At 37.7% G+C, this 17,387-nt stretch overlaps 1 protein-coding gene across 3 annotated transcripts in view; it reads left to right on the top strand.

Moving 5' to 3' along the window:
* Window positions 1–12,795, top strand: part of il1rapl1a (interleukin 1 receptor accessory protein-like 1a) — a 153,722-nt gene extending 140,927 nt beyond the window's left edge. For 2 of the 3 annotated variants that reach the window (XM_067443930.1, XM_067443929.1), the window contains 6 exons: window positions 1,903–2,035; window positions 3,055–3,200; window positions 7,986–8,132; window positions 8,375–8,545; window positions 9,855–9,899; window positions 10,069–12,795. In XM_067443930.1, the coding sequence (XP_067300031.1) occupies window positions 1,903–2,035; window positions 3,055–3,200; window positions 7,986–8,132; window positions 8,375–8,545; window positions 9,855–9,899; window positions 10,069–10,790 (1,364 nt within the window). In that variant the 3' untranslated portion in view covers window positions 10,791–12,795. The remainder of the gene's footprint in view (window positions 1–1,902; window positions 2,036–3,054; window positions 3,201–7,985; window positions 8,133–8,374; window positions 8,546–9,854; window positions 9,900–10,068) is intronic. The other variant, XM_067443931.1, reaches the window with a different exon arrangement.
* The last annotated feature ends 4,592 nt before the right edge of the window (window positions 12,796–17,387 follow it).

Here is a 17,387-nt window from a genome sequence, read left to right as displayed (position 1 = left end):
ATGCATGTATGGTGCTGTTTTACACACTCATGGTCTCAGTATCTCTTTGATCAGATGCTCCACATGTACTCCACATCCTGGTGAGAGACAGACACTATTTATGGGTTGTTTGGGTGCCCGGAGCAAGATTTTCTCTGGTGCTGGGCCTTATTCGTTGGTAGTCTAAAGACATGCCTAATTAACGTCAAACAACTGAAAAACATCACAACCTTAAGGCAGATAGACCACCTCAACCGCAACTAAAAGAAAGAAAGAAACAGCTCGTCAAACCACTGAAAATAAACATGTTCATAAAGTAAAATAAACTCATGGTTTTGGGGATTGTAGTTCTCAGTTTTGCATATTCTTTTATTTTATTTTTTTATTAGCTTGAGATCAAACAATAATTGACCAATCCGTTAGGATTAGGATAAAGACTCTTGATTTACAAGTGTAGATCTCACTGATCCTGACAACAACAACAACAAAAAATATATGGATTGTAATATAAATTTGTTTAGAGAGAAGTATTATTTTTCTTATTTTTTTACCCAAAAGTTTCATTCACACTGGAAGCCAGAGGGCGCCCTCAAGCAGAAACTCCACATTTGCCTCAGAGAAGTCATCATTTTCATGAAATCCCTAATGTGAAGCTAATGCTGTAGGCTGAATAAAAAGAAGATAGAAACGCTTCGACTTATTAAACATGAAGACAATAAACACGACTGCATCGAGATATGGTGTATCATAGTTCTTCAAGCCTTCTCTGGTGTCTTCATAATAATAAAGTATGCATGCTGATTGACTTAGACTTTATCATTGTATAGAATACTATAAAATAATGCATTGCCTCATTCTGTGATAAGAAGCCACATCAGCTCAAACACTCGATGGACAATATGAAGTGAGTTAAAACGTGTTATTAAACATATTTTGTTACAAGGCTTCACATTACTAGTTTATGAAGATTTCTGTCACGTGTTGCACTTTCAAACGCATGTTATAAGCGACTCAAACTCGCAGTCTATCAGACAGAGCAGCTTGCCATATATTTATTGCATTTAAATCGCAGCCTTCACAAGCCAAATCACAATTATGCTTGAATGTTAATTAATCGTGCAGCCCTAGCTATAAGTTTGATGCACAGTTTGTTTAACACCCCCCCCCCCACCCCCCCCACACACACACACTTTTTTTTGATTTGCACACTTCAAAGGTTCATTTTAAAGATCATTGCTTTAGCAGAATAAATCTAATTGATTTTAATGCTATACAAAAAGCATAGTTTAAATTCTAACATCACTTACACACCATCATGTTGTTCCAAACCTGTGTGACTTCCTTTCTTCTGTGGAGCAGAAAAGAAGATATTCTGAGAAACCAAATTGACTTCAATTGGATGGACAAAAATACAATGAAAGCCTTTTGGAACAGAAACCATTTTATTGCCAACATTCTACATACCCATGCTTTTGTGTTTCGCAAAAGAAAGACATCCATGCAGAATTGGAACAACATCATAATAGTGAGTAAATGATAACAGAATTTTTGTTTTGTTTTTGTAAACTATCCCTTTCAGGGTTTTTGAAATAAATTTTAAAGAAGAACTGAAAATAAACTGTATTTTATATGCTCTCAGGAGGAAATAGTTTACTAACTATAGTGTATTGTCAAGAAAACCTTTTCAAGCACACTGGTGAGTCTCATTAACCTACAATATGCTATTGTGAGCTTGTCAGCTGCCATTGATTACATGGAGACCCCCTAGTGGCCAGTGCAGGGAAATTGCCTCTGTCTTCACAAAAACCGTATGGGCTCTACATTTTATTTAAGGCAAACAATCCCTGGGCAGATGAACTATTGTATCAAAACAGGAGGAGGTTTGGTGTCAATGTGTAATCACAAACCTCCCTCCCCCTGCAGGAAGCATGCTGAACCTTACATGCAGAGCCTTCTTCGGGTACAGTGGGGACATCAGTCCACTTGTTTACTGGATGAAAGGAGAGAAGTTCATCGAGGACATGGACCAGAGTCGCATTCGAGAGAGTGAAATCAAGTAAGAAGGGACACAATGGAAGTAAGAGTAAATGTATTTTGGTGCAAAATAGAAATAATAAATACTTTTTTTTTTAAAAAGCCCATGTGCTAAATGTAGGATGTCTTATTGAAAGCCATGTGCAAACAAAAGAATTGCAAGAATATTGCATTAGGTATATGAAAGCAGCTTAGACTGGAAGTTATTTATTTATTAATATAAAATAATTAAACACATTTATATTTACAGTTAGTGATGGTTTAGCTGGTGAATCATTATATTCAGGCTATTTAATAACAAAAATGTCATTTTGGCATTCAATGTAAAATGTCCTTTTGGAGTTCAATGTAAAATACCATGGTAAAAGAATAAGGTTATCATTCAGTAACATGGTATATATCAAAGTTCGAATGTATTACTATTACTGTTCCACCACAGTGTTTTTTAATGGAATACAAGAAACAGTTGCTTTTAAAACTAGCTTCCACTGTGAAATCGTTTATTCAATATGATAGATGGTGCACCGTAAAGCGCACTTTAAATGTTCACTGAGATCTCGACAGTACATTTTCAATTACTGATATCACAAGCTTGTATATGAGCCTATTTATATCTAGCAGGGGTGGTCGCTATGATGACACACTATTATTAATTCCCCTGTCTGAAACAGAGCTGGATCAGAGCAGCTCTGAATACATCCTAATAACACAGCAAAATGTATCGCGCACCATGCTCCGAATGCATTTGCATTTACATGCAGTTAAGGAGCAGCGATGTCAGCATCTTTTAAATGAAATTTCAGTTTCAAATGATTCAGCCAGGACAAACAAGAGAGTGAATGTTTTGTTATAATTAAATGAGAGCCCCATTTGTTGAGTGCCGACCAAACCCAAAGCCCTTCCTCCCAAAATTTCTAATCGCTACAAGCTGCTCAGTCTAAAATTTATCCCCACAATCCTCTGTCAAAAGGGGCTAATTAAAAAACTTTGATTCCACAGCCCATGTTGAACAATGGCTTATTGTTTCGTTATCTCCACCAGGACCATCAGAGAACACCTGGGTGAACAGGAAGTGTCCATTACTCTGACCATAGACTCACTGGAGGAGGTAGATCTGGGGAATTATTCCTGTTATGCGGAAAACGGCAATGGGAGACGACAAGCCAACGTACAGATTGGGAAACGAGGTAACACATTCAGCTGTATCACGCATGAACTCAACTAACACTCCAGCTGCTTCTCATTTAAAGGAACAGTTCACTCCCAATGAAAATTCTGTAATTTACTCACTTTTTATGTTGTTTGTATGACTTTCAAGAGATTTTCAAGAGGTGTTTTGAAGAATTCTTAGGCTGATCTTTTTTTAGGAGACTGTGACCAGGGGCTGTCAAATAAAATAAAGCCCCATAAAAAATAAATGAGCATTACTCAAGTCCTCAGTGTCAGAGATATTATTCTAATATGCTGCTTTGGTGCACAAGAAAGAATTTTTTATTGTTGTCAAAACAGTTGTTTTGATTATAACGATGAATTCATTAATTTAGCGATTTTTAGCAATGTGACTTTCTGGCCTGACTATTTCTAAAGGGGTGGTAAAACATAATTTCACTTTTCTAACTTTAGCTAGTGTGTAATGTTGCTGTTTGAGCATAAACAACATCTGCAAAGTTGCAACGTTTAAAGCAAAGAGATATATTTGCTTTTTAAAGAAATCAATTTCTAAGGACTACAGCAAACGGCCAGTAGGGACTACAGACTTTTCCTGCAGGGTTGGTGACATCACCAGTCCCAATATTTACATAAACCCCTCCTCAGAGAATATTAAATAAGGGGAACAAGGCCATTTTTATTGCTGTGGAATAGTAGGCTGGAGTGTAGCGCAATCCCAACGAAGCGCTGTTATTTTAATCCGGATTGCAGGTCCACTTTGTTCAGCCTACCTAGGGATGGGGGGAGTATGGGATCAGTGGTTAAAATTTATTATTAACTTGGTCTCTCATAATTATTACTCAAATCTCACTCTCTGTGCTGCACATTTTATGGAGGAAAGCTTCCACAATTGTTGCAAGTTCAATGCAGGATTCACACAACGGCTTGTCCTGAAAGATGGAGCCATTCCAACTTTAAAAACAGGCCGCTACCTGTAAGTATGATTTGTTTTTCATCAATGTGTTTTCCTGTAATAGTTTGTATTAATTGAGCGTTATAGCAAGGAAGTAAACAAAAGACAACGCCGTCTAGCTCTGCAAACCAGTTTGTTAAATGCTCATTCATACTTCATACATACATCCAACAAACACCTAACGTTACAAACTTTTTAAAATCTTTTTTAAATAAACAGCAAACTTTCTTGGAATTAGTGTAAATTATTCTTTGATAAGGGCTTTTATGTATTATTTATCTACTACTTGTTTATCTACAGTCATGCTAAACATGGTTCTGTGTTTGATTCGGCTTGTTTTGGGTTAATAGTTCTTGCGACAGATATTTGGCTATAATTGTTCTAAAAATACAAAGGGTGCCATTCAGTAACAATCACTATAGATCTGCAGTCTTTACAGGGGGTTTCCAAAACACGTGCACTAGGCAGTTAGCAAATCAGAACACACTGGGCCAGCTAACCAATCAGAGCCCATTGCGTATTTTTGAGGGACCTGCTTCATAGAACCTGGAAACCATCAGACCATTTTTACAAGGATGGACAGAGCAGTGTAGAATAAAGGTAAAATATATGAAAAATAATGCACTTTTTTAAAAACAAAGCATGAACATGTTACAGTGCACCCCACAAACACAATCAAGTCTTCGAAAGAATGTGTTTTACCACCCCTTTAAAATGAAAAACCTGCAAAGAAACTTGACAAAAAAAGATCCACCTACGGACACAGTAATACTTAAAAGCTTGACCCAGCGTTATACAGAGTTCTACAAGAAATGACTGAGCACATCACAAAGGAGATTGATGACACTGATGGCAGGGGTCAACCTCGTCCACTTTTAGGAAAAAAAGCAGATGCTTGATCCCAGTAGAAGTGCGGTGCAAAAAGGGGGCCCGATATTTCAGAACAGCAGAATCTCGTTTTATCAAGATTTCTCTGCCGCCGTTCAACCCAAGTGAAGGAAATTCTACACACTACAGCAAAAGCAGCAAATGGGAGCCCAGTATATTTTACAGTATCCAATTGTGGTTGGCCATCGGCAAATATTTGTTCTATCAAATAAGATCAATATTTTGACAACTCCTAGGGACTGTACTCTTGTGTATATATTTTTGTTGTATGGAAAATAGCAGCTTGGATGTTCTTCAAATCTACACCTTTTTGTCCTATAGAAGCAAGGAAGTCATAAAGGTATGGAACAACAAGAGGTTGAGTAAATGATGACAGGATTTAATTTTTTAGGTAAACTATCACTTTAATGTGCTGTGGGATTTCTGTACATAAACAGCACAGCATGTTCCTGTGTCTCCCTCCTCTTCTCTGTCTGTCTGTCTCTTTTTTACTCTCCTTTAGGGAAATGCATCAGCATCTAAAATTCACTGTCTTTTTTAGAGGGCTGCTTTGAAGGCATCCTATCGTCTCTTTTAATGGCAGTTCAGAGGAGGAAACGGCTTCAGCAGTTCACACACATTCTCTCCCTCTCAGCCCAACTCAAAACTTATTCAACTGTTCTCACATACACACACACACACTCTCTCTCTCTCTCTCTCTCTCTCTCTCTCTCTCTCTCTCTCTCTCTCTCTCTCTCTCTCTCTTTCAACTCATCTTAACCATACACACATATTTCTGCAGATAATCTCAAAGCCACATACACAAACCAAATCTCTCATATGTCCCCCCCCTCCCCCCTCCTTCAGCTCATTGCGGAGCACACAAACACACATGCTTTCAGAATCTTTCAGCCTCTCTGAAGCATCCGAGTATATCTTTCGTGTTTTCCTCCATTAGCTGTAGCGCAGAGGAGCTTTGAACAATATGAACATCATTAGCACTTAATCATTCTGAAGTCATTTCGCGTTTCTCACCCCTTGTGTATGTCCTTAACGCAGCATGAATTTCCATGCTGGTCCAGGCTGGTTTGGTGCTGATCTGGCTGATAGATTTGCTAGTGAAGCTAATTGACAAAGGAAGTCTTGCCATCAAGCCTGATTCCAGCTAACCTAGAATCCTATGCTAGGGATCAGGGACCATATTGCTCAAAATTACTTAAGTCTTAAATTAGAATCTGACTAGAATTGAATCTTCCAACTGAAATTGCCATGGTTACAAAACAGATGAAGTAGTATTCTAGGCTTGGTTTCTGTAATAGTGCAACAGTTCTGTAAGTAAAACCCAATCATTTTCACCATAGGGGAAATGATTTATAACATTATTTATAAACCTTTATAAAGACAGACCTACTGTGAGCCATGAATTTGTTAATTTATGATATATGGTTTTGTTGAAGCCACCAGCCAGCATTCTTTTTTTAAAGTCCCCCTGTTGTCAATAATTGTATCCCTTAAAACCATATTTGATCACCAAGACAACATATTTAAAACATATTTTTCTGCTTAATGCCTTATAATAGCTTGTTTATTATATGCTGATCCATGTTTATGCTAATTATCCCTGCCTCCACTCACTCACACCAGCAGAGAGATCCACTCGCTCAACTTTACTGTAGTAAACACTGCACAATGGTATCTCACTTCACAACGGTAATGAATATGATTATCCTTTTTCATGAATAGCTATCAAACGGCTAATAATGTGTTGTTAATGTTTTAGAAACCGTGTTCTGTTCACCATCTCAGTCTGTCTTTTAAAAATCAGCATCCTTAGAAACGCTTTGAACTTCATAGAATGTCAGTGGAGAAAGGTTTGTACTTTGTAGTTCATCGTAATATACGTCATATATACATAATTCACCCACTATATTGCTAAATGTACATGATTTTTCATATCAACAGGAAAATATAAGGGAATATTCTTCTTTTGAGAGTCAAAGCCCTCCCGCACGTTGACGTGATCGGTTACAAGGTAGTTTGCGACGTAAGGAACCTGATGATTTCAAACCGCATTTTTGAGACTGTCTTTGGTTCACTGCAGTTTTAAAGAGAAAATGCTCAGCAATGGTGTTGACTTATGTATTTGCACATAGTTTATCTTAAAGCATATTAAAACACCACATAAACATATAAACAACATTAAAAACTTGATTTTCACCACAGGGGGTCTTTAAATAATCATGTTCAACAGCAGAATTCCTAGTGGAAAAAGTCCTTGTGAACTTACCCATGATTCTGCAGAGAATCTCCACCAATCGGAGAATCTTGACAAACAAATTGCGGCAAAAACACTCAGCCACTCCCAGTCAGTTTCCCAATGCTCTCAAATTACAGAAATATTTGTATATTTGTAATATGCATGTTTGAAATTGTTTCTATTTATAGTAAACATCTTTAAATCAAGTCTCTGACCGATCACTTTTATATTTCGTTTTTTAATTCAATTTTCATTCTCAATGATTCATGTAATTGTAGTTCTTTACCTCATCAAGGGCATCATTTGTTTGATTTCAAATATTTTTTTTTGCTTCAAATCAAATTTTGTAATGTTTATTACTCACAGCTCATGGCTGGTTGGTTTGGTTTATGGCATATTACTCTTAAATGAAGACTTCTATGGGGAAAATTAATGGAAAAAATACTTCTGGAACCAAGGCAGCTGAAAAGGTGTATGGGCACTGTTGCAGTCTATAAAGCTACAGCATTAAAAAACTAAAAATATGCTTGTATTACCGTGGTTTTCTTTGATTTGTAGTATGTGGAATTACCAGCTTATCCCAGCACTTATGTTGCCAGCACAGTATTTTTTACAAGCTGAAGAGTCTGAATGCATGCTATGTTATGTTACTGTTAATGTATTCCAGGAAGAATTGTCAGCTTAGAGAACTTCATTTTGTCTCTCTTTCCATTTTGTGTCTCTCAGTGGAGCTGATGTACACCGTTGAGTTGGCGGGTGGTCTGGGTGCGATTCTTCTGCTGTTGGCATTGTTATTATCTGTGTATAAGTGCTACAGGATTGAGCTGCTGCTCTGCTACAGGCATCACTTTGGTGGGGAGGATACAGACGGAGGTAAAGCCACACACACACTCCACCTACAGGAGTTACTGAGCACAACACTGCAGCAATTACATATTTGTTTCTGATTCTTACTTTATGCAATCACGATTAGGACTCCTTTTTTTCATCAGAAGCATTGTAACATTTTCAAAATCATTTGTTATTTTGCTCATTTCTTTCTTTCTTTCTTTCTTTCTTTCTTTCTTTCTTTCTTTCTTTCTTTCTTTCTTTCTTTCTTTCTTTTTTCACCTCAGAAAATAAAGAGTATGACGCGTACCTGTCCTACAGTAAGGTGGAGCTGGATCAGTGGGGTCAGGAATTACAGGAGGAGGAGCGCTTTGCTCTGGAGATTCTCCCTGATGTCCTTGAGAAGCATTATGGATACAAACTCTTCATCCCTGACCGAGATCTCATTCCTACCAGCAGTATGTGAAGAATGTGTGTTTTGTGTGAATGCATGTATGTCTTTGTTAGTGTGTTTGTAAATGTTGTCTTAAATGTTTAAACATTTTCATTAGCACAAACCAGATCTTCACAGAAATAATCAGATAAATTCATTTCTTGTGAAGTTTAAGGAGTGTATATTCCTCCCACACCCACAACAATCGCACTAAAAGTTGTATAGCCAGATTTGACAAACAGCACTAATTCTACAGAACTAATGAAAACTCCTCGATCATTCATAATGAAGTGTGACATTTTCATCTCATAAACATGGTAGCAGCACTGGATTTACCTTGCTTCCTAATACTGCAAAGTAATTTAATCATTTGTAATTAAATCTAATTAAAGTCCCTCATCCGCATTAATATGATCAGAAAGCCTTATGTTGACTAGAAAATAGCTTAATAACTTTTTTGTCTTAAAACTTTCTGTAAAAACTTTCTGTAGAACCAAGCAATAATAGTGCTGCGGGTATGACGTAACTTCGTATGCAAACGGGCAGCATCGCATTGGTTTCCTTGAGAAAAACCCAATAGGATTTTCCCATAGGCTTTTGTATTATCTTAAAAACAAGCACATTTTGTCCATCAAGATAATCATCATAGATGAACACAACTTTTATGAATTTTGAAGCCTAAATGCAGTCACCAGAAGTAAAAAGCTAAACTAGGCTATAAACGAACTACACCGCGGTCGCTCGATAACTAAGCTTCCAACATTTCATTCTTTCATATTTTATCTAAAAGCATAGTTTATAAGATAACAATTATAAGCATAATGAGGCTGTAAAAAGCGAACTAAGTTTACTTTCTCGGCATGATGATGTTTAATCTCTTTGACAGCCTCTGTAGTCCTATTTAGCCACTTGTTAGAAACTGCCTTTTTTAAGAAATGTAACCGCTTAAAAAACTTACGAGTGGGGTAATATTTTTGTATTTTACGTCATAGAATAAAATGTGAAAATGTGTTGAGCTTGTGTTCACCACAGACCTTTTTCTCAGCCATTTAACCAAAAGCCCATTGAAAAAAAGCGACAATGGAACCGGAAGTGCTAAAATGCTAACTTGTTTCCGCGTTTTAGCCTGCTAAGTGATCTCATACCTGCACCACTGTATTTAAACAATTATTAATATTCCAAATATATAATAGTATTTTTGTTGTATTATTATTATTATTATTATTGCAAGCCATCAGAGCCCGTTTATGTGACGCTGTGTTTGTTTTCATCATATGTCAGGTGTTTTTGCCCTGTATGTGTGCTGTGTCTGAAAGCTGAATGTTTATGTCCAGGTATGAGCAGTCAACATTACCAGGATGACACACATCTTCTTAGAGGTACAGCTTTGTTTGAATGCAAAAACACGGGTGCACATAGATTGTTGTTCATGAATGACTGTGGTTGTTGTGTCTTAAATGTGCGTTTGTCTTTAAATGTGCATTATTTTGAGCCCTCAAATGATCTTTTATTTTGATATTACAGTTTCTTTCTTTGTCTGTCATGTAGCTTACATAGAGGATGTGTCCCGCTGCGTAGACATGAGTAAACGCCTGATCATCGTGCTGACCCCGAGCTACGTGCTGCGTCGCGGGTGGAGTATATTTGAGCTGGAGTCCCGTCTGCGCAACTCTCTGGTTTCAGGGGACATTAAAGTGATCTTGATTGAGTGTGCCGATCTGCGAGGAGTCATTAACTACCAGGAAGTGGAGGAGTTAAAACAGTCCATTAAATGCCTGAGCGTAGTGCACTGGAACGGCCCGCAGAGCAACAAGCCTGGCTCGCGCTTCTGGAAGCAGCTGCGCTACACCATGCCGTACCGCCGCCCCCAGCAAACCCTCACCAATCACGCACTGGACACCGGGGAACCCGGCCCCTTCGCCGACCTGCAGACCGTCTCGGCCATCTCCATGGCCACGGCCACATCCGCCGCCTTGGCGCCGGCTCACCCTGAGCTGCGCCCATCCCTGCGGAGCTCGTACCGCTCGCACTCGCTGGCAAGGCAGAAACACTCGCACTACCGCAGCTACGACTACGAGCTGCCCTTCACGGCCGGAGGCACGCTCCCACCCCAGCACACCTACTGCAACCTGCCCCTCACCCTCCTGAATGGCCAGCGGCCCGTCAACAACAAGACCCTGCGCCAACACAGCCTGGACGAGCACCATGGCAATAACGCCATGCTCCCGCTGCTGCCCAGAGAGACGAGCATCTCCAGCGTCATCTGGTAAAGACCGAGGAAGGGAAACATACTCAGTATGGGCCACCTGGCACACGGGGGACTAAATAAGCTGGCATACAGCACAGGACACAATGAGGTTAGTGGGTTCCTGTGAGCAAAATGATCGTTCTGTCCACACTAAGTGGGTCTGAGGATGTGAGTCTTCTGTTGGGCAGTGCTCCTGCGGCGAGGGACGACATAGTGCCATATCTGTAGGCGTGAACTGAGCATATAAAGTCACACCACACGGAGGTATACAGGGTCTCGTGTAGATGTTAGCGTTATATTTGTAGCAACGCTGTCTTCCTGTCTCCATGTTCGGTTTGATCACGCCATCTATTTTTACTCGTTAATGCTTGATGCTTTTGTTTTGTCCCTTTTTCTTCTTTTTTAGGTTTGACATGGACATTTGATTGAGAATTTGTTTGTTTTTTTCTACCTTCTTTCGAAACGGACTGAAATATTCCTCGTTTGATTTTAGCTACTGTCGTTCTGCTCGGAAGCTACTGCGTTTTGTTCCGTCCCTCTTTCTGTTGTCCAATGTAAGGTATGTATTTATGGTTTTAATTGCAAAATTTTCAAGAAGGAAATATATTACAAATTATGCAAAATATACGAAAGCCTAAAGGGGTCGACAGAGGTGATCAGAGAGCGGTGCTGTCTTCTTTTACAAGAGGAACAGCATCATTTCTCAAATATTAAGAGGATTTTAAAAGACAAGAAATCTATTTTTATATCTGAAGAGTGCTGTTTCTCTCTAATACCACAGGGTCATTGGGACAATGGGACAACTCTCTTATTTGTGAATTTGGGTATTTTATACAGTTTGCTACATTGTTCTCATCTGTGGAGAAAAGTAAATGTTTTATGTTAACCTCTGAAACAATAATCAGCTGCATTTTTGTTTGTATTTTCTTTTATTTATGTTCATATTCTAGGACTTTTGATCCACAGACAAACCTTTTCGCCTTTTTTCACATTTCTAATCCGTTTAACACTCAGTCTGACGTCTAACTCACCGGTTACATGCTTGTCTTTTTCTCCTCTAGCTGCTGTGTAACTCAGATACATGCTGGCATGTTTCACAGAGGGACACGGGCCTGTATACTCGCATTCTAGTATAGAGTATCAAATAATCTCCGCTTGAATACATACCATATGATTTAATAAATGCCCAAAGTCAACATATGTTGTATCTTGTCTAGAGGTTTTACTGATCTAGGGGTTTTCTCTTATGGCAGCATGTACTGATGACACAAAGCTAGAATCAGAATCAACTGGTTTGACAGTAAAAAGAGGTCTAACTGTAAAAAATCAAAAAACAAAAACAAAAAAAATCTGAAACTATTCCTGTAATTTCTTTTCTCCTTTTTTCTTTTTTTTCTTCAAAATTCAGTTGCAAAAGAAAAAAAAGTTGTTTATAAAAATAATTAGAATTATGTATGAATGTTCACCTCTTGAGTATGCATAGAGACTAGTTGTGTATCCTGATTTGAATATTTACTGTATTATGAACAACAGCTATCACGGAGAGATGTGTGATCTCTCTAGTGGCACAATCATTTTTCTTTTTATATTGTTTCTCACTGTGTACAGTAAAGTCACAAACCACTATAAGCTGGTCAGTGAAATTTTGTGTGTGTGTGTGTGTGCGTGCGTGGAGGAGTGAAGTGTCAGGCCTCAGTGTATTGTCAATTTGAGAGCCAAACTCAAGGTTTCAGGTTCTAGGCGAGTTGCTAAAACTGAATATAACAATTATGTTTTTGAACAAAATACTAAAGCACTACAGTTGAATAGGCAAAAATAATTTTATATCATATGCATATGAATCACCTCTTTAAATGAAAGAGAACAATGAGATCTAATATATGCACTTATTTCTGTATTACTACAAACAGACTGTGAAAATAAAAATGTATTTTATTGTTATAAAATGGAAAGTAGTTTTTGAAACTGAATAAAAGCATGTAGACAGATACCATTTATAAATATTTCACATAAATAGACTTTAAGTAATCATTGAACATAAGCAGACATAAGTAAAAACATTCATTAAAAGAGTAAAGTGACATCACAACAGACAAATGACTGCTGGTGGAAACACTACAGTAATGTTCAGTTCATAGTTAATGGATTGGGTATCATGAATTAGCAATGAACAATACTTTTACAGCATTTGCTATCTAGGTTAATGTTAATTTATAAACATACTTGTGGTCACTGTTAATATATGTTAGTTCATAATATATTAAATAATTACAATTTATACAACTTGAAATGTTAAAAATGTATTAGTACATATCTAACAAACTGTTAACCTTACTGTAAATTTTTACCAGGATTTATATATATTTTCCCCCATAGGAATCTTCGAACATTAAATGGTGTTTGTTGCTTTGGCTTCTTGTGGATGTAGGTTGCTCTGAAAGTTAAGTTTCCTGTCTATTATAGTACATGGTGACCTGCTTCACATCCTGTGCTGCCAGCTTGAGCGTAACTTTCTAATCACGACTCCTTCGTCTTGGTGATATTAATGTGTAGGGAGCTGTTATCAAACCAGAAGACACGGCTGTCAACATACTGGAAATGGACTATTTACATCCTTCTGGCAAGCGACCAAAACTGTATCATCAGCTTACTTGAAAGGAGCAGGTCACTGTTGTTATATTGCACTTCACTGCTATTAACATGATATAACAGGGGGGTACAGTAGCACACATCCCTGAGGAACGCCAGTCGGATGAGGTGCTGTTATTACGGATTTGCTGAAGCAGCGCTTTGATGCAAAGGACCAACCTGCTGTTGACATTTACATCACGAAGTAGGTGACTGTATTAAAGATAGAAGAGTGTTAGTTTTGTCCGAATGCAGCTGGACTTTATCCAGCATATGTTAGCTCGATAAGCAAATTGCATGGTGTCCATAAATGCACCTTTTTGAAATGAAAATCCTTTACATGTAGATGCTCTAATAATTTGAGGAGTAGCCTACTGATGTGCCATCAATAGGTCAAATGGCATTAAAGGATTTTGCACATGGATTTTTTGGTAAAGGGATATGGAGTGATGTCCTTCCAGTACAGGGTTATAACCTTTTTATCTTTTACATTTGAGTAAACTCCGTGCAGCACTCCTTTAAAACCCTTCCCCTTTACCCCATCCTGGACTAACTTTACTTTCTAACTTTCAGGCAAACCACCAATTTTCAAAGTATGTCTTGGTGTGCTCAGCTTTTTCTGGTTTAAGAACTTGAATACACATCATTAATGTTAGTACAGATTAGGTTTTTAAGTTTTGATTTTAGTTTTTTTAATCAAAGCCACAAGAACAATAGGTATTACAGTCACATCATTAACAACATTAATGATACAGCATTAATGACAGCTACCAGACAAAGAAGTTCATACATTTCAATGCTTTTTATGTTTTTAGTTTGCATAGTTGCACATTTGCATAGAGCCCACTTATTCTTATGTATATGATATTTTCTTAATAAAATAAATAGGCTAATTGCATTGTGTTGTTCTTATTCCATAATGCCATTCTGAAAATAAAAAGTAAAACAAATTGTATCCTTCCAAAATAATACAGTTCAATTCTATTCAATTCACATTCATGCAGGTTATAGCACTTTTCACAATACATATCAATTCAGCTTTACAGAAAATTGCAATTTAAAGTGATCTGTTATCAGAGGTGATTTTGTTCAAATAATGTCCACTTTTCAGAAATGTACAGTTCTAGGATAACACAAATCAAGCAGTTAGATAACATCATGTATTCATTTTAGACATAAACAAAATTATTTCAATTTGTGAACATAACGATTACAATATATGGAAAATATGGCAGAGGTGCATGTTGATTTAGAGTTGGTGTCATCCGAAGTCCTTGCAGGAGTTGGAGTCATCTCTTCACAGGTGTCGGGGCATCTGAAGTCGTCGTACGAGGCTGCTCAAACCGGAATAGGCATCCTGAGGTAAAACAGAAAAGCAAATGGAAAACAACTAGCGTAGCTGCTGTTCATAGCATCTCAAGCAAAAGTTAGTCATGCGCATTTGATCTGATATAACTGGAGCATCATCAGGAAGGCTGTTTGGAGTCAAATGTGAAAAGGCTCTCCCTCTTTTAGTGGACTTGGATATCCAATTGGTAGGCTACAACAAAAAGTCCAGTGTTTGTGGGGCAATAGAAGGTCAGTTAAATGCATGAACTAACTTTTCTGCATCAGAAACAGATAGCATGTTCCGTAGCTTAGCGGCAAGGCCGGCTCTTCATGGGGCCCTAAGCAGAAGTTTATTTGGATGTTACTCTGTGTGTTTGCTTAGTGGCTGCTGACCCTTTTTGCACACTGCTAGGAGTAAAGTGTTTCTTCCAAATAAAACCGGAAACCAAGGATAACACAAATATGATGCAATTGTCAGGTGACTCCCTCAGACGCTATGCTCAGACTTGGTTAAAATAGCATTTTTTTTCACAATTTACATATAGTTGTAAACATTTGGGATATTGTAAGTACTCAACTGAACAAAATATATAACACTGGCCTAGTGGTTTTGGGATATTTTACTGATATAGAGCACCTTTAATAGAGCTTTTTTATCCAATGCATTTAAGGCAGATTGGAGCCATCTGGTGGAAAAAAATAAAGAAAATATTGTCTAATACAATTATAGGCCAATACCTACACTTTTATTGTAAAAAAAAAAAAAAAAAAATGTTGGGATGCCTGCCTGCACATGAACTTTAATGACATCCCATTCTTAATCCGTAGAGTTTTTAATATGCACTCCTTGCAGCTATAACAGCTTCAACTCTTCTGGGAAGGCTTTCCACAAGTTTATGGTAATATTTGATCCTTCTTCTAGAAGCGCATTTGTGAGGTCAGGCACTGATGAGAAATTTAGATGAGAATTCATCTCAAAGGTGTTCTGCTGGGTTGAGGTCAGGGCTCTGTGCAGCCCAGTCAAGATGTAGGGGCCATCCCTAATCTGTTCCCACAAAGTTGGGAGCATGAAATTGTCCAAAATGTTTTGGTATGCTGAAGAATTAAGAGACCCTTTAACTGAAACTAAGGGGCCACGCCCAACCCCTGAAAAACAACCCCCACACCATAACCCCCCTCCACCAAACTTTACACTGCACATACTGCCGTCAGGCAAGACTCCATCAGATTGCCAGACAGAGAAGCATGATTTGTCACTTCAGAGAACACGTCTCCACTGCTCTAGAGTCCAGCTTTGCATTGCACTTGGTGATGTAAGGCTTGGAGGGAGCTGCTTGGTCATGCATGTAAACCCATTTCATGAAGCTCTCTACACTGTTTTGGAGGTCACATAAAGTTTGGAGGTCTGTAGCTATTGACTCAGTGATTTTATGTGGCTAAGTTGCTGTTGTTTCCAATTTCTTTCACTTTTTTATAATACCACTAACAATTGACAGTGGAATATTTAGTTGTTAGGAAATTACACAAATGCACATGTGGCAACCTATCATGGATGACCATGCATGACCAAGCAAGCAGCTGCATCCAAGCCTTACATCACCAACTTGAATTCATATATCTACTGTCAATAGGTTTTCCAGTTACATATGAAATGTATGCCGCTCTGAAAAATTAAGGGAACACTTAAATCACACATTGGATCTCAATTAATTAAATATTGAATTTGAAATGTTTTATTTATATACATTCTATAATTTGTTAAGAACAAAACAGGAAAATGGAAGAGAATGGAAATTGTAAAGAACTGAAGTTTACAGGCTGATCCAATTTGTATGAAGTTCGTCACAGCAACTCATAATTAAGTCAGTATAGTGCATATGGCCTACTATAAACTCTCTCAAATCCTTACGCTTGCTCAACTTTGAGGACAAAATGGTCACTTCCTGCCTACTATATCCCATCCACTAACAGGTGCTGTGATGTAGAGATAATCATTGTTATTCACTTCACTTGGTCATAATGTTCATAATGTCATAATTGGTCAAATGCCTGATTGGGGTATCAACTCATTGATTTACTTTAGGAGACGATCAAAACTGACCTACAATCCTTACAGAAGAAGTTGAGAATCTTTCAGAAGTGTTGACAGAGTGCATCAAACTGCAGAACATATTAATGTCAAAATTTAACCATGTGATTTCAGGCTGTGCAACAATACTACTTTGGAAATACATTGAGCTATCCACCTTATTTTTCAACATGAAAACTATAAGCTATTTCCTATGAATGTGTGAGACTTCAGATTCATCAGCCACCATGGATAGATATGTGGATAAATGATTTGAGCAACCACTGTTTATGATTATGATCATTAAAATAATATAACAATTAGTTTAAAATATCAAGAAACATAAAAGACTGTCTTTATACAGCTAAAACATTTTTGAAGTGTCTGACACTATAGCCGTGCACATTCATTTTAGAAATGACTGCATCAGCTCTTTTGGCTAGATCATAGCTTGCCCATTTCATTTTTTTTTTTTTTTTTTAATGTCTTTGATTCCAGATTCGGGCTAAAAGCACTGATAAGCAGATTAAGGAGAAGTTTGTAAAACTTTCTAAGTTTTTAATCTAATGAAGAAGTGGCCAGGGTAAAAGCACT

The sequence above is a fragment of the Pseudorasbora parva genome, chromosome 5 (genome assembly GCF_024679245.1).
Source record: "Pseudorasbora parva isolate DD20220531a chromosome 5, ASM2467924v1, whole genome shotgun sequence".
In the NCBI taxonomy this organism is placed as follows: domain Eukaryota; kingdom Metazoa; phylum Chordata; class Actinopteri; order Cypriniformes; family Gobionidae; genus Pseudorasbora; species Pseudorasbora parva.
The sequence above is the reverse complement of the archived record's forward strand: the minus strand, read 5'-3'. Positions and strand labels throughout refer to the sequence as shown.